The sequence below is a fragment of the Littorina saxatilis genome, linkage group LG15 (genome assembly GCF_037325665.1).
Source record: "Littorina saxatilis isolate snail1 linkage group LG15, US_GU_Lsax_2.0, whole genome shotgun sequence".
Classification (NCBI taxonomy): Eukaryota; Metazoa; Mollusca; class Gastropoda; order Littorinimorpha; family Littorinidae; genus Littorina; species Littorina saxatilis.
In genome coordinates, this window is record NC_090259.1 from 46,431,418 (window position 1) to 46,455,716 (window position 24,299).

At 41.7% G+C, this 24,299-nt stretch overlaps 2 protein-coding genes across 3 annotated transcripts; one reads left to right on the forward strand and one right to left on the reverse strand.

The window, feature by feature from the left end:
• Positions 1-696: 696 nt before the first annotated feature.
• LOC138949477 (abasic site processing protein HMCES-like) lies at positions 697-10,007 on the forward strand. Of its 2 annotated transcripts, none has more exons than XM_070321305.1 (9): positions 697-818; positions 1,349-1,486; positions 3,238-3,456; positions 4,051-4,388; positions 6,738-6,799; positions 7,237-7,317; positions 7,834-7,899; positions 8,129-8,238; positions 9,480-10,007. In XM_070321305.1, the coding sequence occupies exons 1-9, from the start codon at positions 799-801 to the stop codon at positions 9,586-9,588; spliced, it is 1,143 nt and encodes a 380-aa protein (XP_070177406.1). In that variant the 5' UTR covers positions 697-798; the 3' UTR covers positions 9,589-10,007. The 2 variants fall into 2 exon arrangements, with proteins under 2 accessions (XP_070177406.1, XP_070177407.1); XM_070321306.1 differs by having other exon boundaries at positions 786-913.
• Positions 10,008-10,936: 929 nt separating this feature from the next.
• Positions 10,937-24,166, reverse strand: LOC138949478 (queuine tRNA-ribosyltransferase accessory subunit 2-like). The gene is made up of 11 exons (XM_070321307.1): positions 23,891-24,166; positions 22,022-22,103; positions 21,000-21,063; positions 19,756-19,860; positions 19,027-19,197; positions 18,024-18,123; positions 16,618-16,706; positions 15,440-15,540; positions 15,113-15,262; positions 13,721-13,846; positions 10,937-12,086 (listed from the first exon to the last, which is right to left on the reverse strand). Exons 1-11 carry the CDS (start codon positions 24,009-24,011, stop codon positions 11,966-11,968), a joined length of 1,230 nt encoding a protein of 409 aa, XP_070177408.1. The 5' UTR covers positions 24,012-24,166; the 3' UTR covers positions 10,937-11,965.
• Positions 24,167-24,299: the final 133 nt, after the last annotated feature.

Below are 24,299 nucleotides of genomic sequence, written 5' to 3' on the forward strand. Positions count from 1 at the left end.
TTAATCAGTGACAAATCTGCTGCCTGAAACTGGTAATGATCATCCTCAGAATGCACTGCAGATTGCACCATTTTGCTTCCTTTTTTTCAAAATTTTCCAGGGGGCATGCCCCCGGACCCCCCTAGCAAGCTAGGCGCTTCGCGTCGGCTCGGCACTTCGCACCTTCACACCCATATCTTCACCATAATTATACTTTGGGAACCCCCCCCCCCCCCCCCCATAAAATGAACTGATCCGCCCCTGGTCTGTGGTCGCCATACCTGATGCATGGCAAGAGGCAAGAATTCAAGTATTGTGCATGCACTGTGTGACATTGCCAAGGATCCAGAAATGTGCACCTGGAAAAAGTCAATTAACTCATACTAAAGTTTAAGTTGATATCTTGGGATTAAGCACATTAAGCCCTATTTTATTTGTAATTTCTGGCCTCAGTGCTATTTGAACTTTCACAAAGTTCACTTTTACAAAAACAAACAAAAGTTTTACAAAAACAAAAATTTATTTCTGTACAAGGAGACAGACTGCAGCCTTATGACTCACACGATGCTGCTGCTGCTGCTGCTGCTGCTAATGATGATGATGATGAAAATTAATGTAAATCACAAAATGGTCCACATTTTTGGACCAAGGCACGCCGCGCTTTTGTGTTGTTTTTTTACGCCAAATTACTAGTAAAAAGATAACGTCTATTCCTACAAAACTTTGCAATAAATACTTTCCTGAAATAGCAGACGACGCAACCACGGTGGTGGCGCGAAGTACTTCACAGGAAAGCAAGCACGCCATAACTTTAGAATAATGTGTGGAAGAACAGCTTGGTGAGTATGTGGATAAAACGTTTATTTCATGCGATGGAGTAACAGTTTCATGTACGTCATGATCCCGAAGAACCGCACATGAACGACTGACGAGGGTATGCTCTGTGTGTGTGTGTGTGTGTTATACTGTTATTAGGGCGTATGTCTCCCTGCTCTATACTCTAGTCTGTTCTTCGTGGAAATATTCATAGTAGACCTCATTACTTCAAGCTTTGTGGCCAAAATTGTAGTAAATTTACCTTTTTTTTCAGAATCATTCTCTTTTTTGACCTATGTCATTTTCCCAGATTTTTGAAGGCCTGGGAACAGATCGCGAGGTACATGTACTTTCTTCTTCTTCTTCTTCATGGACTGAAACTCCCACGTTCACATATGTTTTTGCACGAGTGGGTTTTTATGTGTATGACTGGTTTTTTTTTTTACCCCGCCATTCAGGCAGCCATATACGCCGCTTTCGGGGTAAGAGGTACTTTTATCACTGTAGTGTTGATATTTATGTAAGAACATTGACTTCAAATCCTTGCGTGCAGTACATTGGCCCCAGACGACATTTTGGGAGCGTGTCGTTTCAAGGACAGACAGGGCAAGGTCAAGCATCCAGTGTGGAAGGACGCACCGGGCGGTCAGCAGTACTACCCATCACCCAACATCGCTCCCACCTCACACACGTCAGTTTGTCTTTGTTTTTACAATAAGGGGCCCGGTAGATCAGCTGGTAGAGCGCTGGACTTGTGATCCTAGGGTCGCAGATTCGAATCGGGGCCGCGACCGACACGGGTCAACTTTATGTGGAGACTCAGAGACGGTATCGACGGGCGCTGTGGCGTGGTGGTAAGACGTCGGCCTCCTAATCGGAAGGTCGAGGGTTCGAATCCCGGCCGCGGCCGCCTGGTGGGTTAAGTGTGGAGATTTTTCCGATCTCCCAGGTCAACTTATGTGCAGACCTGCTAGTGGCTTATCCCCCTTTGTGTGTACATGCAAGCACAAGACCAAGTGCGCACGTAAAAGATCCTGTAATCCATGTCAGAGTTCGGTGGGTTATAGAAACACGAAAATACCCAGCATGCTTCCTCCGAAAGCGGCGTATGGCTGCCTAAATGGCGGGGTAAAAACGGTCATACACGTAAAATTCCACTCGTGCAAAAAACACGAGTGTACGTGGGAGTTTCAGCACACGAACGCAGAAGAAGAAGAAGAGACGGTATCCATGTCCCACTCCCTTGTCACCACTGTGTTACGTAAAAGACCTCGGTCGTTCTGCTATAAGTGCAGGTGGCTGATTACACCTAAACACGCATACACCTGGGTAGTGCAACTCTGTTGCTGCTAGCTTTCCACTGGGATGAAGCGACCCAAATTTCCATGCGATGGGACAATAAAGTAATGAAAATGAAAATGAAGAATGGTAAGTTATTGAAAGGTTAAATTTATGACAAAACAAAACCCAACATCCGCGAATTCATGCAATTCATGGCCTTATTGAAGCCCTCTGTGGATTTTGTTTGTTTGTTTGTTTGTTTATTTGTTGCTTAACGTCCAGCCGACTACGCAGAGCCATATCAGGACGAGGAAGGGGGGGGGATGAAGGGGGCCACTTGTCAAGCGATTCCTGTTTACAAATGCACTAACCCATTACTTGTGTCCCAGCAGGCTTTAGTAAAACTAAATTAATACCTACTGGAAGATTACCAGTTTCCAGTATGTTAAAATAGGCTTAACCTATCTACTGCTGGACTTACATCAGAACACTAACAGATTAAACTATACATGAATCGCGAGACAAGCGGCAAGAGAAGAGATTTTTGGAAAAAATACAGGTGAATGAGCAAGAAGGCAGAAAAAAGAAAAGAATTCATGAAGAAAAAGAGAGCATGACAGGAAAGAGGAACCAAAAATCTACCTAACAGCAAACTAGAAAGCTCCTGCGGTTCCAAAAACAGGAGGGGCCTTTAATTTCATAACCGCAGTGCCCCACTGCGGGACCTCTGTGGATTCAGATCTGCTTTATTTTTGTTCGAGTACAAGTGCTGATCTTATTCTTTAGTCCTCAGTTAGGTGCGTGTGTGTGTGTGTTCGAAAGGTGAAAGGAAAGGGGACTTATTTCAGTGCATTCGAATGGTTAATCATGCTTCAGCTGTCTTGTAATAGCCTGATTTTCTGGTGTAGGTCTTCAAAAGTTTTTTTTTTACCGTAACTAGCTGGAGAGACAGGTAAAGACTGTTGTTAGTTATGGTGGAACCTCCCTTTCAAGACCCCCCAATTTAAGACTTCCTCCCTTTTAGGACATTGGGTTTTCCCCATGATTTGTTCATAACCCCTGAAAATGTACCTCTTTTTAAGACCTGATTTTTTCAGATTTGTGAAGGTCCTAAAGGGGGGTTCCACTGTAGGGAGAAAACTGTTCTGTTTTTGCCTGCAGTCCAGTGTTGGTGTCGAGCAAGCACTTTCCAGAGTTGGAGTCCATCAGCGAGCGAGTTGTGCAGCCGATGAAATGGGGGCTCATCCCCGCCTGGCACAAAGGCGACCCCTACAAACTGCAGTATGAAACCAACAACTGCCGAGCGGAGGGAATGCTGACCAAAAAGACGTACAAGGGTCCACTCGAGAAAGGGAATCGCTGCATCATTTTGGCTGAAGGGTGAATAATGTATTTTTGGGACAATAAGGCGCTTTGTTGTAAAAGGTGCAACCACCACACTTAAGGTTAAAATAAGAACAATCCACACAATAGGCGCTTCTGGTGTATTGGCCGCACATCAAAGGAAGAACACAGAATGGAAATAGTTTTGCTTCCCATGCAATCTGATGCAGGGGTTAAGTTGAGGAACAAAATTGCGCCTTATAGGCCCGAGGTAACAGTAACTTTCCTAGTACATGTACATGTAAAGCCTGCAAAATCAAATTTTGTGATTTTAATTTGTTTTGCTTGAAAGGATCAGAGGAAAAACAGGGTCGGTCAGGGTGTCGGAAACATTGCTATTTTGTGTGTGGCCCTATTGCACAGGCCTGAAAGTGGTGAGTATTTTACTTGCCATGGCGAGTAGAAACATGTAACTGATGAGTAGAAATGTTCATCTACTCGCCAAATGCGAGTAAAGTTGCCATATAACATTGTCCACACTGTAAATTTTCAGAATCACTAGCCAATATTTGTTGGACTTACAGCGTTGTTGCACCCATCCCACTGGATCTGAATCTACTTCCTTTAACATGTGACTGCTTTCACTTTCAGGTTCTTTGAATGGAAACGTACGGAAAAAGGAAAACAACCATACTTCATATACTTTCCCCAGAGCGCTGAAGACACAAAACCTGACGTCAAACCGGACACAAAACTAGATATCAAAACAGAACCCATCAAGCCTGACCCAGATGCTAAATCACTATCTGAAACCAAACCTAAACTGGGACCAGCTTGTGTGAAACCAGAGCCAAATGGGGATAATGAGCCAATAGCAGCCTCTTCGTCAGAGGAAGCAACCAAGAGAGAAGTGAAACAGGAGATAAAGTCTGAACCAGATGAGGCGGGGGAGAAGACAGGAAATGGAGATGCACAGGACGAAGAGCAGGGTCAGTTTGAAAATAGAAACTGTGGAACCCCCCTCTTAAGACCTGAAAAACTATGAGAAAGAAGGAAGGAGTCTTAAAATGGGGGGACATTTACACAGGTTATGAGCAGAAAGTCTGAGGGACTGGGTGGCCGAGTGGTAACGCACTTGCGCTCGGAATCGAGGTTGCGTGTTCGACCCTGGGTCGGGCCGCTATTTTCTCCCCCCTTTCCTAACCTAGATGGTGGGTTCAAGTGCTAGTCTTTCGGATGAGACGAAAAACCGTCCCTTCATGTACACTATATTGGGGTGTGCACGTTAAAGATCCCACGATTGACAAAAGGGTCTTTCCTGGCAAAATTGTATCGGCATAGATAAAAAATTTCCATCAAATACCCGTGTGACTTGGAATAAAGGCCGCGAAAGGTGAACATTCGCCTAACACAGGCTTGAGGTTTGCTGGTCGATGTGAATGCGTGATATATTGTGTAAAAAATTCCATCTCACACGGCATAAAAGCGCTTTGAACTTCGGATAAGGCGCTATATAAATAAAGAGAATTATTATTATTATTATATTAAAAGAAGGGAGTCTTGAATCAGACCATCTTAAAAGGGGGTTCCACTGGATCTGTTTCAGGGTGTACTGTTGGTACAGTTATGACAACCTTAAAGGAGGGGCCCGGTAGCTCAGTTGGTAGAGCACTGGACTTGTGATCAGAAGGTCGCAGGTTCAAATTCGGGCCGGGACGGACACAGGTCAACTTTATGTGCAGACCCAGAGACGGAAGCCATGTCCCACCCTCGTGTCACCACAATGGCACGTAAAAGACAATGTCTCGACATGTATTTCTCTCTCTCTCTCGACTGTATACAGAGATAAGAACAGCCTCGCTTTCACCTAGATCCTGCCTAAAAACAATGTTCAGACCTCATGTTCAGACTCGGCGTAATGATTCCGAAAGGACTACTTTTTAGCGGTCAAGATCAGTCGTCCGCATACTCGAAAGTGAAAAAAAGATGAAACGTTTTGCTACAGTATCGGAGGATGAACTGTCGAAGAAGAAAAAGAATCTCGTGCCAACCACTACGCAGAAGACCATCCGAGTTGTCCAGAAGAAGTTCTGAAACACGTCACGTTCCAAATCAAAAGACGACATTCTATTCTCTTACGTCACTATTCTTGGTTTACGGTACCATTCGGCGGCTTTGCTACGAGTATGCCATAGTCTTGGTTGGCCGAGACCTTGAGGTGGAATGCGAGTGATTAGGTTTGTTGATTTTGCTCGGAGAAGTGGTCCGTGTTCAAGCAAGTTTCTTTCTTCTTTGAAAACAAAAACCCTAAGACCAGTGAATGTCGAGATATATATGTTAATTGGATCTGTGATCCAAACATGCCTTTTGGTCAATCTCGATGACAGTTTATTCCACTCGCCCTACGGGCTCGTGGAATAAACTTCCATCTCGATTGATCAAAAGCCATGTTTGGATCACAGATCCAATTAACGTATATTGGTCATTCTGCCATAAGTGCAGGTGGCTGAATACACCTAAACACGCAGACACCTTGGTAGCGTGACTCTGTTGCTGCTAGCTTTCCACTGGGAGGAAGCGACCCGAATTTCCCAGCGATGGTACAATAAAGTAATGGAGAAAAAATAAATAAAAAATGGCTGTTGATGGAGAAATCAGATTTTTGTTGTCTCTGTCAAGCACACATGTATGAGTGTATTGCAAAGTTTGTACCCCCTCAATCCAAAAAAAAGAAAGATGTTTTATCGCTGCCTGGCAACATCGAACGCAGAAGAAGAAGAAGAATCGCTGCCTGAAAACAAATGTGTTTGTAATTACATGTCAGTTATATTGGATGGGCTCCTTTGCTTTGTACCTAGTGATGAAAGAACACATAAAACCCATGTTTTATGGAAACACGAAGAAGTGAATGCTAAGAAAAATGATCAGCAGAGAAAAAAAAGAAATAAACAGTTGTGCTTGTTGGTCAAAATGGTCATATGGGTGATTACTTTGAAATGTCCATGTGCTTGTTGGTCAAAATGTGGTCGTATGGGTGATTACTTTGAAATGTCCATGTGCTTGTTGGTCAAAATGTGGTCATATGGGTGATTACTTTGAAATGTCCATGTGCTTGTTGGTCAAAATGTGGTCGTATGGGTGATTACTTTGAAATGGCCATGTGCTTGTTGGTCAAAATGGTCATATGGGTGATTACTTTGAAATGTCCATGTGCTTGTTGGTCAAAATGTGGTCATATGGGTGATTACTTTGAAATGTCCATGTGCTTGTTGGTCAAAATGTGGTCGTATGGGTGATTACTTTGAAATGTCCATGTGCTTGGCATTGCAATGTTTCAGAGTGGAAGGGAAGACGCCTGCTGACTATGGCTGGTGTGTTTGGTGTGTGGCACCCATCAGATGTAAGTAAGAACTTGTTAGTAAACCAGTGGCACCCTCCTAGAGCTGCCAAATGTTACGGTTTCAGCAAAGCATGCTGCGTTGTAAGACACATTGCTACGCTGTTACACCAAGATTAACATTGCTATGTTCAAACAAATTCAAATTATCAGAAGCATGCAACAGATCCCTCTTTCTTGTGCGTCCTGGTATTCATTTATGATTCTCACTCCGTGTAGCGGTCAGATTACACAGAAAAGATGTGGCACTGCAGGCACTCTCAAATGGGAATTATTATGTTCCTGCTATCTAAATAAACTTTTTAAAAATGTAATGTTTTGCGCGAGATAGCGGTTGTGCAAATAAATATTAGACAATGCCTAAAAAAAAAGTATTATAACAAAGATGGGAGATGAGACGCTTGACTATGAATGTGATATTTTTGTGTGGTGTATTTCAGGGGACGGCGCCTCTGTACTCTTACAGCGTGATCACTGTGGATTCTTCCCCGGCCATGTCCTCTATACACCACAGAATGCCTGTCAGTACTTGGACAGTGTGTGTTTATGTGTGTGTGTGTGCATGTTTGTGAGTGTTGTGTGTGCTTGCATGCGACCATATGTGAGTGTGTGTGTTTGTTGTTGTGTGTGTATGTAGAAAGTTTGGATCACAGAATACTTGAACAGTTCATAAAAATGGCTTCTGTGCGCGAGTGTGGTTACTGTAAATGCCTTCCCTTTCCTGGATTAACCACAGAATGTCAGTCACTAAACATTACCTGGCTAGTTATTTGATGTGTGTGTATGTACGTGTGTGAGCCTGTCTGTGTGTATTTGTGTGTGTGTGTGTGTGTGAATCTGCCTGTGTATGTGCATGCAATCTCGCCTGCTTGTCCTAGATTCATCACAGAATACCTGTCAGTAATCGTAACACCTGGCCAATGGTGTCTACTTTGACCCCTTTTACAGGCAACAGTTGCTCCGGCATAGGGCAATATCCCTCCGATTCTGTTACTGATTGTCACGTTATGTTGTTTGATGATTTTTTTGTTTTTCAGGCCATTCTATCATCTGAAGAGGAGATAAGAGATTGGCTGGATTTTGGAGAGGTCCCTCTGACTGAAGTAAGAAAACAATAAACGGTGTAACGTCACTTCTTGTTCTTTTGTCTGTCTTTTGATTTGTGGTTTGCATATTTGGGTGAGTTTTGACATGAATTTTTGTACTGAAAATCTCATTCACTTCTCAAATAAGACCAGATATTCCATAAAAATGAGAAGTCCAAATGTGTCAACCTCATATGCACATGGTAAATGACAATGCTCAATTTGCCCATTTCTATCTCACACACAGGCAGTGAAGGCGATTCACGCAACAGAGTGCATCAAAATGCACATGGTGTCCCCCGTTGTCAACAATTCTCGCAACAAGTCGCCCGAGTGCCTTGAGCCGTACAATCCCAAGTAAGTCATAGCGCAGGATGGCAAACGGTGTGTGTGTGTGTGTGTGTGTGTGTGTGTACAGGGGAACCCCCCTTTAAAGACCCCTAGTTTCTTCTTCTTCTTCTTCGTCGTTCGCTAAGACCCCTAGTTTAAGACTTCCCCCTTTCTAAATCAAAGACCTTGATTTTGTCAGGTTTTCTGTTCTGTTCATAACCTCTGTAAATGTACCCCCATTTTAACACTCCCTCCTTTTTGAGTCACTTGAGAAAAAGTGACTATGTAATCGGTCAGTGTTAGTCTGTCCGGCCGGCCGTCCGTAGACACCACCTTAACGTTGGACTTTTCTCGGAAACTATCAAAGCGATCCGGCTCATATTTTGTTTAGTCGTGACCTCCAATGACCTCTACACTTTAACGATGGTTTCGTTGACCTTTGACCTTTTTCAAGGTCACAGGTCAGCGTCAAAGGAAAAATTAGACATTTTATATCTTTGACAAAGTTCATCGGATGTGATTGAAACTTTGTAGGATTATTCTTTACATCAAAGTATTTACATCTGTAGCCTTTTACGAACGTTATCAGAAAAACAAGGGAGATAACTAGCCTTTTCTGTTCGGCAACACACAAGTTAACGTTGGGCTTTTCTCGGAAACTATAAAAGTGACCGGGCTCAAATTTTATGTGAACGTGACTCCCAGTGACCTCTACACTTTGACGTCTGCTTTGGTGACCTTTGACCTTTTTCAAGGTCACAGGTATGTCTTGAAGGAAAAAAATTGAAATATCATATCTCTGAAACTATTCATCGGATTTGATTCAAACTTTATAGGATTATTCTTTACATCAAATTATTTACATCTGTATTGTGTTGTGAATAGCAATTTCTTCCTGTCCATCTGATGCCTCATATAATATTCAGAACTGCGAAAGTGACTCGATCGAGCGTTTGCTCTTCTTGTTAAGACAAGATTTTGTCAGATTTTTGGAGGTCATACAAAGGCGGTTCCACTGCAGTAGCTAGACAAAATGATGTCTTGATAAGTCAATGCAGCTTCGGTCAAACCTGCCCTTGCGACTGCCTCACAATTGCTACCACCTGTCAAAGTGTTTTTTGTTTAAAAAAAAAAAATCATCTTTCTAAACGGGTAGGCCCATTGCGTGGTCATCATAGACAGGTTTGACTGCTGTATTTCTTCTTTCTCTTACACTGCTGATATGAAGGTTATGCTGGCTTTCCTAAGATTTGTGTGTGTTGTGACAGAGAGGTGAAGAAGACTGCCAGCAGCAACCTGATGATGAACTGGCTGAGCAAGGCAAAGCCCTCCCCTGACAAACAGCAACCCGACGCCAAGAAACCCAAGTTGGGGTGAACAGAGACATACAACTTGTCATCTTGTGCTTATGCTCCCTCACATTCCTATTCCTGGGGGGGGGACAAAACCTTCCCCTGAACCTGACGCCAAGAAACCCAAGCTGTATTGAACAAAGACAAAAACTGTCATCTCGTGCTTGTGTTCCCCACACATTCCAATCCCTGCTAACCCCTCCCTAAGGGGATGAAGGGTGGGGGCAAAACCCCTCCCCTGAAAAACAAGAACCGGGCGCCGAAAAAACCAAGTTAAAGTGAACACTCAGAAAAGCTGCCATCTTGTGCCAATGCTTCTCCCTTTTCTCATTTGCCCGTCACACTTGAAGTTCATGGCTGATGTGCATGAGAAAGTTACCAGTTGGGTGGGAACCAGCCGCAGGGGTGGTCTGGTTGAAATCGTACAATTACAACTGATCGGGGGGGGGGGGGGGGGGGGGGGGGGGGGGGGGGGGGGGGGTGTGGGGGAAGAAACACAGAATTTCCAACCCCTTCTTTTTTACATTTAGTCAAGTTTTGACTAAATGTTTTAACATAGAGGGGGGAATCGAGACCAGGGTCATGGTGTATGTTTGTTTGTGTGTGTAGAGCGATTCAGAGTAAACTACTGGACCGATCTTTATGACATTTTTCATGAGAGTTCCTGGGTATGATATCCCCAGACGTTTTTTTTCATTTTTTCGATAAATGTCTTTGATGACGTCATATCCGGCTTTTTGTAAAAGTTGAGGCGGCAGTGTCACACCCTCATTTTTCAATAAAATTGATAGAAATTTTGGCCAAGCAATCTTGCGCAAGGCCGGACTTTGGTATTGCATTTCAGCTTGGAGGCTTAAAAATTAATTGATGACTTTGGTCATTAAAAATCTGAAAATTGTAATTAAAATTATTTTTATATAAAACGATCCAAAATTACGTTTATCGTATTCTTTATCATTTTCTGATTCCAAAAACATATAAATATGTTATATTTGGATTAAAAACAACCTGAAAATTAAAAATATAAAAATTATGATTAAAATTAAATTTCCAAAATCGATTTAAAACCAATTTCATCTTATTCCTTGTCCGTACCCGATTCCAAAAACATATAGATATGATATTTTTGGATTAAAAACACGTTCAGAGAGTTAAAAAGAATAGAGATATAGAAAAGCGTGCTATCCTCCTCAGCGCAACCGCTACCGCGCTTTTCTGGATTGTTAATTTCACTGCCTTTGCCACGAGCGGTGGACAGACGATACTACGAGTGTACGGTCTTGCGGAAAAAATGCAATGCGTTCAGTTTCATTCTGTGAGTTTGACTGAGCTTGACTAAATGTATTTTCGCCTTACGCGACTTGTTGGTCTTTGAATTCTGTGTGAGCAAACCAACCCGGGCCTTTAAGAAAAAACATTTTTGTGCTTGTTGGAAAATGATGAGTTTGGCAAAGTATGCAAGTATACTATGTTGTTGTTTTCTTGATGAAAAGTATGTTGTTGAAATTCATGTGTCATAAACAGAGGATGTGATTGTGTAATATGTGAACAACACCAAAAAAGTTTTCATTTTTGGTTAATCTTTACTTCATGCATTGTAAATAAAAAAACGTTTTAGTTTGTACATCTGCATTTATTACTGTTGCCGTGTTATACATGGTATATGTGTGAACTGCCAGTGTTGTTCAGATGTTATGTCAATCTATTTTAATTTTACACGTGTATCAGAGTGTAACAATCTTGAGTAGTGAATAAAAAAAGAAATAACATTTTCAGTTGAGCATGTGTTGTTTTTTTCCACTGCTTCTTTTCCCTTTCTCTTTTTTAGTGAACACATTACCACACATTTGTTCCAGTAGTGGTACATACATACACTAAAGCTCTCTCTCAACTGCTGAGAACAATCACAACCTGTTTTTGTCAGATTTATGCAAAAGCACATCCATACTTCATAGCGTAAACCAACTCACTTCTTTTTTGTCTCTGTATTAAAGCAAATCAAACTAACGATTCATTGTGAGGGAAAGTGCTATCTGTGAAAAATGTATTGCATCTACCAGACAGCTGTTGCTTTAAATTCATCTCTCCCTCCATCCCTTAGCTTACTGTTCCATGTAACGCCATTGATTGTTTTGAAAGAGACATGTTTCACATCTATTACCCTCGATAAAATAAAAACTTCTGTTCTTATTCTTGTTCTCTCTCACTTTCTTTTATTCACTCACTCACTCGGTGGACCACCACCCCCCCCCCCCCCCCCCCCCCCCCCCCCACCCTCTCACACACACACACACTCCCTCCTTCACGACTACTTGACAATGTTTGAAAATAAACCCGTCAATCACCCATATATTCATTATATCTAAGCACAAAGAAAGCTGTCAACACAAAGTACACCAGCATTATCTATCAGGACTGTGTGGCTTCTGTTGAGCTATGAGCGCTTCCAGCTGATCAAACTTGTCTTCTCTCAACGACTGGCGCAGTGCTGAGAAGAACCCAAGGTAATGGTGAAGATTGTGGCTGAAACAAACAAACACCAAGACATTGAAAATGTTGCTAAAAATATGTACATGTACATGGATTTAGCTGAACTTAGCTCCTGTGTGATTTTTCACTGACTAGGGTTGTGAAACTGCGCAAACCTAATGCCAAGATACATGAAGACTGATGCAGCCATTCTCTTTTTACATTTAGTCAAGTTTTGACTAAATGTTTTAACGTAGAGGGGGGAATCGAGACAAGGGTCGTGGTGTATGTGTGTGTGCGTGTGTAGAGCGATTCAGAGAAAACTACTTGACCGATCTTCACGAAACTTGACATGAGAGGTCCTGAGTATGGTATCTCCAGACGTTTTTTTCTTCTTTTTTTTGATAAATGTCTTTGATGACGTCATATCCGGCTTTTCATGAAAGTTGAGGCGGCACTGTCACGCTCTCATTTTTTTTAACCAAACTGGTTAAAATGTTGGTCAAGTAATCTTCGACGAAGCCCGTACTTTGGTATTGCATTTCAGCTTGGAGGCTTAAAAATTAATTAATGAATTTGCTCATTAAAGTTGTCATTAAAATCGATTTTTCGCAAACAGATTTATAATTGATTGCATCGTATTCTTCATCACATTCTGAATCTAAAAATATATACATATGTCATGTTTACTCTTAAAATGTGATCACAATTAACGAAAATAGATTAATTAGTCTTACGATTAAAATTTAAGAAATCGATCCAAAAATGATTTCATCTTATTCTTTATCATTTCCTGATTCCAAAAACATATAGATATGATAGGTTGTATTCAAAACAAGCTCAGAAAGTTAACAAGAATACAGAAAAGCGCGCTTTCCTGCTTAGCACAATACGCTACCGCGCTAATCTGGCGTGTCAATATCACTACGTTTTGCACGTGGGAGGTGAGCGATTTCCTTCACGCGGGGATTGACGAAGCTGAACTGTCTTGGTGAAAAAATACAGTGCGTTCAGTTTCATCCCATGAGTTTGACAGCTTGACTAAATGTAGTAATTTCATCCCGTGAGTTTGACAGCTTGACTAAATGTAGTAATTTCATCCCGTGAGTTTGACAGCTTGACTAAATGTAGTAATTTCATCCCGTGAGTTTGACAGCTTGACTAAATGTAGTAATTTCATCCCATGAGTTTGACAGCTTGACTAAATGTAGTAATTTCATCCCGTGAGTTTGACAGCTTGACTAAATGTAGTAATTTCATCCCGTGAGTTTGACAGCTTGACTAAATGTAGTAATTTCATCCCGTGAGTTTGACAGCTTGACTAAATGTAGTAATTTCGCCATACACGACTTGTAAAATACAGTGGAACACCCCCTCCCCCCCCCCTCCCATTTAAGACAAACAAAAATCTGAGAAAAAGGTCTTAAAAAGGGGGATGTCTTCAAATGGAGGTAAATTTACACAGGATACAAAGAGAAAAATCTGAGAAAGCAAGCGGGTCTTAACTGGGGGTAAGTCTTAACATTCACCGTGCTTCCTGGGTCATGGACGACCCAGCGCCTCACAGAAGTGTCTCTAAAACTATTGGGAGTTTTTGATTGGGACTTCATGTAATCCTCAAACCCTTATACTATAGTCCTAAAAGTTGGGTAACACTGGTAGTGAACAACAGCAACAAAACAACTTACATCATGAGTAAGATTCCTTGCTGCAGCTCTGTGACGTTGTTGAGGTGGTTGATGTAGGCACGTGTGTTCGTCTTGCACGTGAAGCACTTGCACCCAGCCAGCAGGGGTCCGAAGTCATCCCTGTACCTGTACACGCGACATTGTCATTCAATCAGGGCTGTGTTGATACTATGTTTTTCTTCTATGTTTGTTTCGTTCATGGGCTGAAACTCCCACGGCTTTTACCTGTATGACCGTTTTTATCCCACCATTTGAACAACCATACGCCGCTTTCGGGGGATTTTTCTGCTATAACTCTGCCTTCAAAATCTCTCTCATATACACACTTACACACAATGCATCACATGTAAGTCAAATACAGTCATCTACAGATCCACTGAACTACAGAAATTCCAAATGAAAACTATGCCCATCCAATATCAAAAAACAAGAAAGGTAGGTTGTTGGAACGTTTGTAATTGACAAAACAATACATTCACAAATATATCGACCCAACGGTCTTTTAAGTGCACAGACAAACAATAACAAAAACTTATCTGGTTGATTTTTCCTTCCGCCTGCCACGAAGCCGCAAGCAAATGAATTGTTTGTCTGTGCACTTAAAAGACCGTTGAGTATTTGTCAATAACAAACATTCCAACAACCTACCTTTCTTGTTTTTTTATTCTGAATTTTGGAACGTTGGCAGTCTCTTTGTTTTTGGATATGCCCATCCAATGTTTTGAAACATTCTCCATCTCTCTCTGCCGCCCCCCACCCTCCCAAAAAACTGTGACAAAAGAAAAGAAAAAAAGAAAGAATATAGAAATAAGGCAGGTCAAATCACAAACTCTAAACAGGAAAACAGCAAACCTTGATAACCGCCATTTCAAACAGTTTCCACATGCAACGTATAAACCTGCTATAAACTTGGTATTGTCAGACACGCCTCAGTGCACAACTGTTCAAAGGCATCTTAAAATCTGCTCAGAAATAACTTCATCTTCGATCATAGGACTGAGTCAATGACTGATAAAACACTGAATACAAGAGATGTACACTTAACAAGTGCACCACACCTCACATAAACTGAATGTGCAGTACATCTACACCCCATTCATTCGCAGTATATTGAATACGTGCAGTTTTTGTGATGTGTGGTGCACTTGTTCAGTCGGGCAGTCTATACCTGGAGGCCTCCATTCAAGGAAGAATGAGTTTCAAGTAAATAAATAATGCCGGGGGTCCAGGGGGCCATGTAGACATGTTGGCCTTTTTTTCTCCATCTAACCAGGGCTAAACTATGTTAGTTACAGGCACACGTACTGTTCACGATTATATGCACTTTTTTGTATTTACTTTCACGGAAATGTGCGAAATCGCGGAGATTTGGATTGCCTGCTATACACACACTTTTTGTCACCCAGGTTGATTGTGAATCCACTCTCAGTTGCCGGAGTTGACATCTTTGTTTCATCGCTGTCTTTGACTTCTTCGCTGGGTGTGTGGTAATTGTAGTCAAAGACAAGAGCGTGGCCCTTCTCTGTTGCTGCGTAAGCGTACCTGAACTTGGGTTAAGGTTTGTACTACCATTTGGATCTTGTACTAAGTTGCAGAGATGCAATATACGACATTCGGAAATAACTGTCAGTTTTAATGGGCTGTGAAAGAGCTAATGATCTTGCTAAATCGACTCAAAGTAACTTTTGAAATACAATTTAGTGTGTGTAAAAAGGATACGAGGTGTCAAAGATGTCGATGCCCGCCCTAACAGCCTGCAGGACCACGTCCGGTCTCAACACTGCACACATCATTCTGGGCTTGTCCTCGGGCAGGTGTTTCTGAAACAAGACATCCTCCTAATTCATCATTTCCTCTGTGTGTCAAAGCTCATACCAATGAACCACAATCTGGAGCAGCAAAAGCAGCCCAATCTAGCATTTCTAACCCGCAAAAAAATTATAACCCGCAAAAAATGACCAAAACAATGTCCTCAATGTAGCCTGAAGTTGACTTTGTGAAGTCTTTTTATAGACAATTCAGTGCCAAAGCTTTGTACAGCCATCTTCCTGAGGTAGAGTTTGTCAAGTCTTTTTATAGACAATTCAGTGCCAAAGCTTTGTACAGCCATCTTCCTGAGGTAGAGTTTGTCAAGTCTTTTTATAGAAAATTCAGTGCCAAAGCTTTGTACAGCCATCTTCCTGAGGTAGAGTTTGTCAAGTCTTTTTATAGACAATTCAGTGCCAAAGCTTTGTACAGCCATCTTCCTGAGGTAGAGTTTGTCAAGTCGACTCATCCAATTAATCTCAGGCTTAACAGAGCCACATGCTTGAAAAAAAGGTTGAATGCAACTAACATAACTTTTTTATTTTCCTCCTCCTTATTCAAAAAGATCAGACCCCCAGAGTGCCACTCAAGCATTTGTTTGTTTGTTTGTTTGTTTGCTTAACGCCCAGCCGACCACGAAGGGCCATATCAGGGCGGTGCTGCTTTGACATTTAACGTGCGCCACACACAAGACAGAAGTCGCAGCACAGACAGGCTTCATGTCTCACCCAGTCACATTATTCTGACACCGGACCAACCAGTCCTAGCACTAACCCCATAATGCCAGACGCCAGGCGGAGCAGCCACTAGATTGCCAATTTTAAAGTCTTAGGTATGACCCGGCCGGGGTTTGAACCCACGACCTCCCGATCACGGGGCGGACGCCTTACCACTAGGCCAACCGTGCCGGTCCCACTCAAGCATGTGATGAAGATTAGGTGCAACTGATAGTTACTAAGAATGTGTAAAACCATGTGTTTGTGCATGCGAACGTGCTAGCGTGTGTGTGTGTGTGTGTGCGTGTGCATGCAAGAGTGCGTGTGTGTGTGTGTATGTGTTTGTATGCGAGCAAGCGTGCGTGTGAGTCTTACCAATGTGAGACTCAAGATGTCCACAAAGTCCTTGTCTCCAAACTGACAGAACTCTTCCCCGTCATTCTGGAACCCTTCCAGGGCAAAACCTGCAAACAAAACGTGCAAACTGTTCAAACGGGAAAAGGTTAATAACCCTTTCACCGCCTGTAGTACGTCAGCTGACGTCCTAGGTAACTTGTTAAAATGGGCAACAAACTATTCAATTAACAACAATAGAAGAAGAAGAAATACAACAAACAAACAATGTGAATGTATGTGTGTGTGTGTGTGTGTGTGTGTGTGTGTGTGTGTGTGTGTGTGTGTGTGTGTGTGTGTGTGTGTGTGCGTGCGTGCGTGCGTGCGTGCGTGCGTGCGTGCGTGCGTATTCATCAATGGCAGACTGTAAGTTGTCAATTCAGAAAAATACAGGTAATGCTTTGCGTACAAATATTTCCTGGCAGCGAACGAGTTAGTTAAATCATTTATAGTGCTTAGTTCAAGTACTTGATTGTTATGTGCTTAAAAATGCTATGTGTTTAGGTCTTAAGACACCTGCTCCCCATCACAGTGTCATTAGAAGTTATTCCTGGAGACGAGCCCACAGAAACTGCAAAATAATCTTCAAAGACATACAACAATGCTTTCACAGATGACACAGTGTGATCTTAACACAAACACATACAGCAAAACTGACTAAGAACACAAGCAAAATAGAGGAATACTGTAGTTACCATGCAACTATTCTGACTATCACAGACAAAACAGTGTGATCCTATGCACGCACACACATTGCATGTCCTTGCATCCTGCCTGCATGCACACATTTACACACACACACACACATATTCTGGACTGGGTGCCCGAGTGGTAACGCACTTGTGGTCGGAAGCGAGAGGTTGCGAGTTCGACCCTGGGTCAGGGCGTTAGCAATTTTCTCCCCCCTTTCCTAACCTTGGTGGTGGGTTCAAGTGCTAGTCTTTCGAATGAGACGAAAAACCGAGGTCCCTTCATGTACACTACATTGGGGTGTGCATGTTAAAGATCCCACGATTGACAAAGGGGTCTTTCCTGGCAAAATTGTATAGGCATAGATAAAAATGTCCACCAAAATACCCGTGTGACTTGGAATAATAGGCCGTGAAAAGTAGGATATGCGCCGAAATGGCTGCGATCTGCTGGCCGATGTGAATGCGTGATGTGTTGTGTAAACAAATTCCATCTCACACGACATAAATAAATCCCTGCGCCTTGAATATGCGCGCAATATATATTGCATAAAAAATTTTAAAAAATAAATAAATAAATCCCTGCGCTTAGAACTGTACCCACGGAATACGCGCGATATAAGCCTCATATTGATTGATTGATTGATATTCTTACACACACACAATCTGACAAAGAAAAGGCATATCTACTATAGTTACCCTCAACATTTCTAGCCACTGTCTCCTTAGCAGATCTCTCCCTCTCAAACTGACTGAAGCCACCTCCAATGCTGCCAAACAATGCCATCTTCTGCAGTGTCTGTCAGAACAGCTTCAATCATCATATTTGATTTTGACATCTTAGCTACAACATCCCGTGAACACTGCCAACTTCTGTGTTGTCTGTCTAGAGACTGTACATCAATCATCATATTTGATTTTGACATCTTAGCTACAACATCCCGTGAACACTGCCAACTTCTGTGTTGTCTGTCTAGAGACTGTACATCAATCATCATGTTTGATTTTGACATCTTAGCTACAACATCCCGTGAACACTGCCAACTTCTGTGTTGTCTATCAATCATCATGTTTGATTTTGACATCTTAGCTACAACATCCCGTGAACACTGCCAACTTCTGTGTTGTCTGTCTAGAGACTGTACATCAATCATCATATTTGATTTTGACATCTTAGCTACAACATCCCGTGAACACTGCCAACTTCTGTGTTGTCTGTCTAGAGACTGTACATCAATCATCATATTTGATTTTGACATCTTAGCTACAACATCCCGTGAACACTGCCAACTTCTGTGTTGTCTGTCTAGAGACTGTACATCAATCATCATATTTGATTTTGACATCTTAGCTACAACATCCCGTGAACACTGCCAACTTCTGTGTTGTCTGTCTAGAGACTGTACATCAACTCATCAGAGTGCAAAAATGACTCTCCTACAGTTATCTAAGAAAAGGCTTAAATTCAATGCTGCGTTTATTCAAATTTATAATTTCACCAAGCTAAATGATTCCCATGTCACTGGAGGCAAAGGGTTATGGAACCTAGGCCACCATGCCTTCTGCACAACTTCATCTCAATTCAAGTTGAGTTTCAGCAAAATAGATGCACAACTTCATCTCAATTTAAGTTCAGTTTCAGCAAATTAGGCTAACAAAGGCAACAAAAGACAGTCACACAGAAACTCAAAACTCCACTTACTTGTGAACTTTTTCTTTTTGACAGAATCTCGTCAAGAAAGTTGAGTGTGTTGTCCACAGCTTTCTTGGTGCGTTTCTTGGAGGATGTTTTACAGGTGTCGGCGTCTCCCAAACACTGGAACCAGTCGGGCTGAAACGCTTCCTGCACCTTGACGAACAATTCTGGGTCTACCTGATGAAATATGTCATCCAGCATTAAATATTTCACTTGCACACAGATATATATATATATAACATCAGAAATTGTGAAAGAAACAATTGAAAGTCAGCTGAGAATTTCTTCCGAGATTTGTTAAAATCTCTTAGCAAAGAAAGAGAGAGAAAAACAAGTCGCGTAAGGCGAAAATACAACATTTAGTGAAGCTGTCGAACTCACAGAATGAAACTGAACGCAATGCACGCTTGTAAATCCGGAGTTATTTCCGGAAAACGTCAATTAAAGTATTAAACAATGGCGACTGCACGTGAGAGGGAACAATGAAGAGACCAAAAAGCAATGTACTCACGTTAAAATGACGAACACGGAACGAATAACAGCGACGTTTCGACCTAAGGGTCAATTAAAGTATTATTACAGTGGAGTTCCCCTTTTCAGACATTGTTTTCTCAGATTTTCTGTTCATGACCTCTGTAAATTTACCCCCATTTTAAGACTTCCTCCTTTTTAAGACCTGATTTTTTCATATTTTTGAAGGTCTTAAAAAGGGGGGGGGGGGGTGTTCCACTGTACCTTCATCTTTCCACTTCGGCCCCACAGAGCGACGCTGGTTTTGTCGTTGTACCCGCTGGGCGCTGCAGTGCACGGGTCTTGCATTGTGCAGCACACCAAAAAGTCCTGGACAACAGAAAGCACACACACATACACATTGTGGTCAGGTTTATCATCAGCTGGCAGCAATATGGATTGAAATGTACATGGCACCCAAAGAATGCAATATGTAAGCACAATTATGATTTATCCTACATACGTGTGAGATACCACTCATGATATAACAATATCGTTCACCACAGTTCATGTGAATGAGGTCATGTAAAACTAGGCTGGCAGGGACCTGTTTTTTCACTGCGAATGATGCCAGAGTCACCGAGACAAACGTCATTATGGAAACACCTTGCCCTTGATGTTTTCCTGGAAAGAATGTTTAGAACAAACACGTCACGCAATAATTTCCTGAGTGATGTGACAAGATTGCACGAGGCATTGTAAGAGATCAAGGTTCCATTAGAAGCGTCTTCAATTTGTACGCGTCGACTCAGGAATGTTTTGAGCATGTAAGTACAGTATGTAGGATAAACAGAATACTACATCGTACATGGCTTGCTGTGTCGTACCAGATTTACACTCATTGCTTTTTCAAATATTGAAAAGCTCGCTTTCATTCGCAGTTTAATATTTAAAAAAGCAACTCGTGTAAATCTGATACAACACAGGAAGCCATGAAGTATTCCCTATTTATGTCAGTTGACACACAACAAGCTATATTCTGTGCAGCGGGAATATAGCTCAGTCGGTAGTGGCGCTGGCTTGAAACCAGTTTGCCACTATAGCTGTGGGTGGACCCCCACGTTTGAAGAGGGATTTATTTCTGAGAGTCAACTTTGTGCAGACTCGCCTCGATTACCAAACTTCCATGTGTGCACGCATGCCCATGATATTGATAGAGATACTGAGCTCACAGCAACAGACTCAGGGCTTGGAAACGAAATGGGAAGTGCGATTCTGTAGCTGCACAACATTCACAGGGATTAAGGAGCCCAAATTTCCTTGAGGGAATTTTCCAAGGACATAAGATATATTAATGTTTTAGGAAATGTGTAAAATCCCCGAGTGAAACAAGACATTTACGGACATTTTCAAGGATTTTGTAAATTTCCAGGTTTTGAGAATTTACTGTAACAAATATATATATACCAAATATGGCTAAATGCATACAGTACCTGAAAAAAACCAATATTTATTCACGCTAAACAAACCTTCATAACTGTGAATTCTGCAATTCCCTTCCCGTACTCCTGTACTGTTTCATGATGCTCAGCTCTGTAACACACAATCAAACGTACATTCAAGTTTTCATTCTCAGAAAATAAATAATAAAAAAACAAGAAAGGTAAGTTGTTGGAACGTTTGTTATTGACAAAACAATACGTTACAGTCACACCTTTTACTAAATAAAGAAACTTATATTTTACAAAATTATTTTCTTTTACAGAAAATAAAGAAACAATTTACTACAGCATAATGTATTTGAAAATCAACTTTAAATGCAACATGATCACCACTTTGAATTAATTTTACAGTGACTTTCACACAAGTATCTCTATCACAGTATCAGCTTGAGACAAAGTTGCTGACAAGGATCAATGCTCTAACAAACCTTTCTTGCCAACAAACCGTTTCACAATCACATCTCTCCACCAACCAAGTGTCTATTACCTACTTCCTACAGCAAAATTATATCGTCACACGGGACACACCGACTTTAAACAGTTGCTTCTGTTGATGCAAAGCAAGACCTACTTTGCGCTGCAATATTGCAACAGCAACAACAAAAGCACATAGTACTGCACCCGTGAAGTGCAATTAAACTTCGTGCATAATTAATTAATATTGCAATGGCAAAAAAGCAAGATTACATTTATAGTGGACAGATTTTTTTCAAAATACAATGTTGACATTGACTTCATTAGTGAACATGCTTATGAAAAACACTGGGCTGTGTGCCTTGATAATATTCACAGGCAGAATAGATCAACACCTCTTCCTAAGAGAGCTGTCCATGTTCTTGACTCTTCAGAGTCCACTGGAAACTGAGTATGGTAAAATACATAACCACAACCCATTCTGATGACAGATTTATATCATATGTGCTGAATGTACCAACATTTACGCTTCTCCAAAATCTCTGTGAAACAATTTAAGTTTTTAGAAGCAAAAAATAATCGTGTACACAACAAAATAACTATCAGCTAATCAGAAAGTTGTTAATGGTACTTACAACACATTTAAGGGCATCAGAGCCACAGGAGGGAGGTCCTGCACATAGCCAAGGGTGTCGTTGCTCAGGTTTGGTACGCTGCCTGAATAACAAAATGTCATTTGGAAAAAATCAAACCCACACAAGTTAAACAACAACAAAAATGCATCAGGCATACGCAACGAGGGGGAAAAAGCGTCACACAGCATTATTTTTGCATACTGAGAAAATGAACTAGCTGCCACATAGTGACATATAAAACACACACCCAAGACTCAGACACTTCTTGTGTGTTTTTGTTGTGGTTAAAAAAAAGAGTGTCAAATATGCATTAACCCTTAGGCTGGTTGTCGCGACATATGTCGCGCTACTTTACGTATACTGTCACCTGGTTGTCATGTCACCTGGTTGTCACGACATATGTCGCGCTACGTACTGGCTCAGTCTGTTTGGTCGGTTCCGATTACCTCCCATGGCTGCGAAAACCTAAATGACCGTTTTTTTTTATTTTTCTCTCTGTTATTGAATTAATTTGTTAAGGCCAAAAAAAAAAATAGGTCTGTTTACGGTAACCCGACCGACCCTAGTTTTTTCGCGCGACCCTAGACTTTTTTTGGCATTTGGGGAAAAAAAAAAAGTCTTGTTTTTTTGGCAAAATAACGTAAAAATATGGTTTTTGTGAAAAAAAAAAAAAAAAAAAATCCCGACCTACCGACCCTATTTTTTTGGCCTATGTTACCGTAAACAGACCTATTTTTTTTTGGCCTAATTCACCAGTGGCTATGTAACATGTGTTACAGAATTGCACCAGTGTAAGGGTTAAGTGTGCGTCAACGTGATACATGCAGTGCATAGACATGGGGCCGAATGTATAGCCCCTCCATACTTTTAGGATTTCATAGCGCTGTAGAGCGCATAGCTATGAAACGCACTATGGAACTCAGCGGTCCGCATGCATGAGTTGAAATAGTGCCTGCCATAGCTAAGAGCGGCTCTATTTTTAATGCGTAGATAGTGGAAGGGATTCCCCGCCATCCTGTGTCTCTGCGCATGCGTCAAGCTTTGTGATGCTTCGCGGCGGGTCAGTTGTACACCATTTGCCGCAGACAGTTTGGAAAGCCCGTCTCCTGATAAAACTTGCTGGAAACTATATCCATTCCGGTACCCTCGCCATAAAGGTATAAGTCACTCTCTTGCTGGTTCTGCATGCTGTGTTTGATGTTATACATTCCCGTATTATTATTATTATTATCATTATTACTTATGTACCGCGATCAGTTCGCCACACACATCTTGAAAAGATCCGCACGCGTAAAAACTGACCCAAAGTCAAGATAACCCGCAGAACCGGCGGCAATGCACCCTTTCGATTCGGCAGTTCGAGTTGCTCTTACAGTTCATCCGTGATTGCAAGAATGTCCTGCCGACGAAAGCGGAATTTTCTGTACAGTTCCACATCGTCGTAACGATTCAGTGGATGTAGGCGGTCAAGAAAGATCCGGTTGCTTCTCAAATTTCTTCTCATCCTGAATCGGCATGAAAGGAGCCGCCATTTTAAACGCTCCAATAGCGGGTTCCATAACTCTTATTGGAAGGAGGGGCCTGCTATAACTTTATGGCCGACATAAGGCTCTATGCGCGGTCCATGCATTAGAAATAAGAGACTTTATGGAGTCCACAGACTTTATTGCAGTGACGTCATCAATTTAGGCTCCTATGGAGGGGCTATGCATTGGCTTCCTGGTACTGATAACTCACAAGTGACATAAGGTTACAATCCATGTGAACTGAGCACAGTAACAGATTAACACATATCAGGTTATTCGCATTTTTACATAAAACTAAACAAAAGGAACAAAAATTGCTCCTCGCAAGAACATCACTGTTTACCTCCTCTTGTATACAGCAAGCAGAAGGGGGTTTCAACTGTCTGATTTTTCAGCTTCCCAACGTCTCGAAGAACGCCGAGTCTGCAACTGCCTTGAACCAACTTCTCGACAGAAAATTTCATATTCGGAAACTTAGTGTCATAAGAAAGAATGACAAAGACAAGCCGTGCTCCCAGTCTTATGACGCTTGAGCTTTCGGATGTAGCCTTAGACAAAATCTCAGGGACCACCAAGTGTTGACAAGACTTCCCCTGAGCACATGTGTTGCTTAGAGTTACTTCCCATAAGGGGAGAACTTATTTTCCGTGAGAGTTTACTCGTTTTCTTGATCGTAGACTTTTTGTTGCTATCACCTTCGTTCCTCAAAATGGCAAATTATAACTACAATTAAATAAAAACGGTATTAGAGA

Coding starts and splice junctions, on each gene's coding strand:
- LOC138949478 (XM_070321307.1), bottom strand. CDS start 24,011: ATGAAATTTTCTGTCGAGAAGTTGGTTCAAGGCAGTTGCAGACTCGGC. Junction 18,124..19,026: donor CAAAAAGAAAAAGTTCACAA/GTAAGTGGAGTT, acceptor CTGTTCTGACAG/ACACTGCAGAAGATGGCATT. Junction 15,541..16,617: donor ACATCTTGAGTCTCACATTG/GTAAGACTCACA, acceptor GTCTTGTTTCAG/AAACACCTGCCCGAGGACAA.
- LOC138949477 (XM_070321305.1), top strand. CDS start 799: ATGTGTGGAAGAACAGCTTG. Junction 1,487..3,237: donor ATCGCTCCCACCTCACACAC/GTCAGTTTGTCT, acceptor TTTTGCCTGCAG/TCCAGTGTTGGTGTCGAGCA. Junction 8,239..9,479: donor CTTGAGCCGTACAATCCCAA/GTAAGTCATAGC, acceptor GTGTTGTGACAG/AGAGGTGAAGAAGACTGCCA.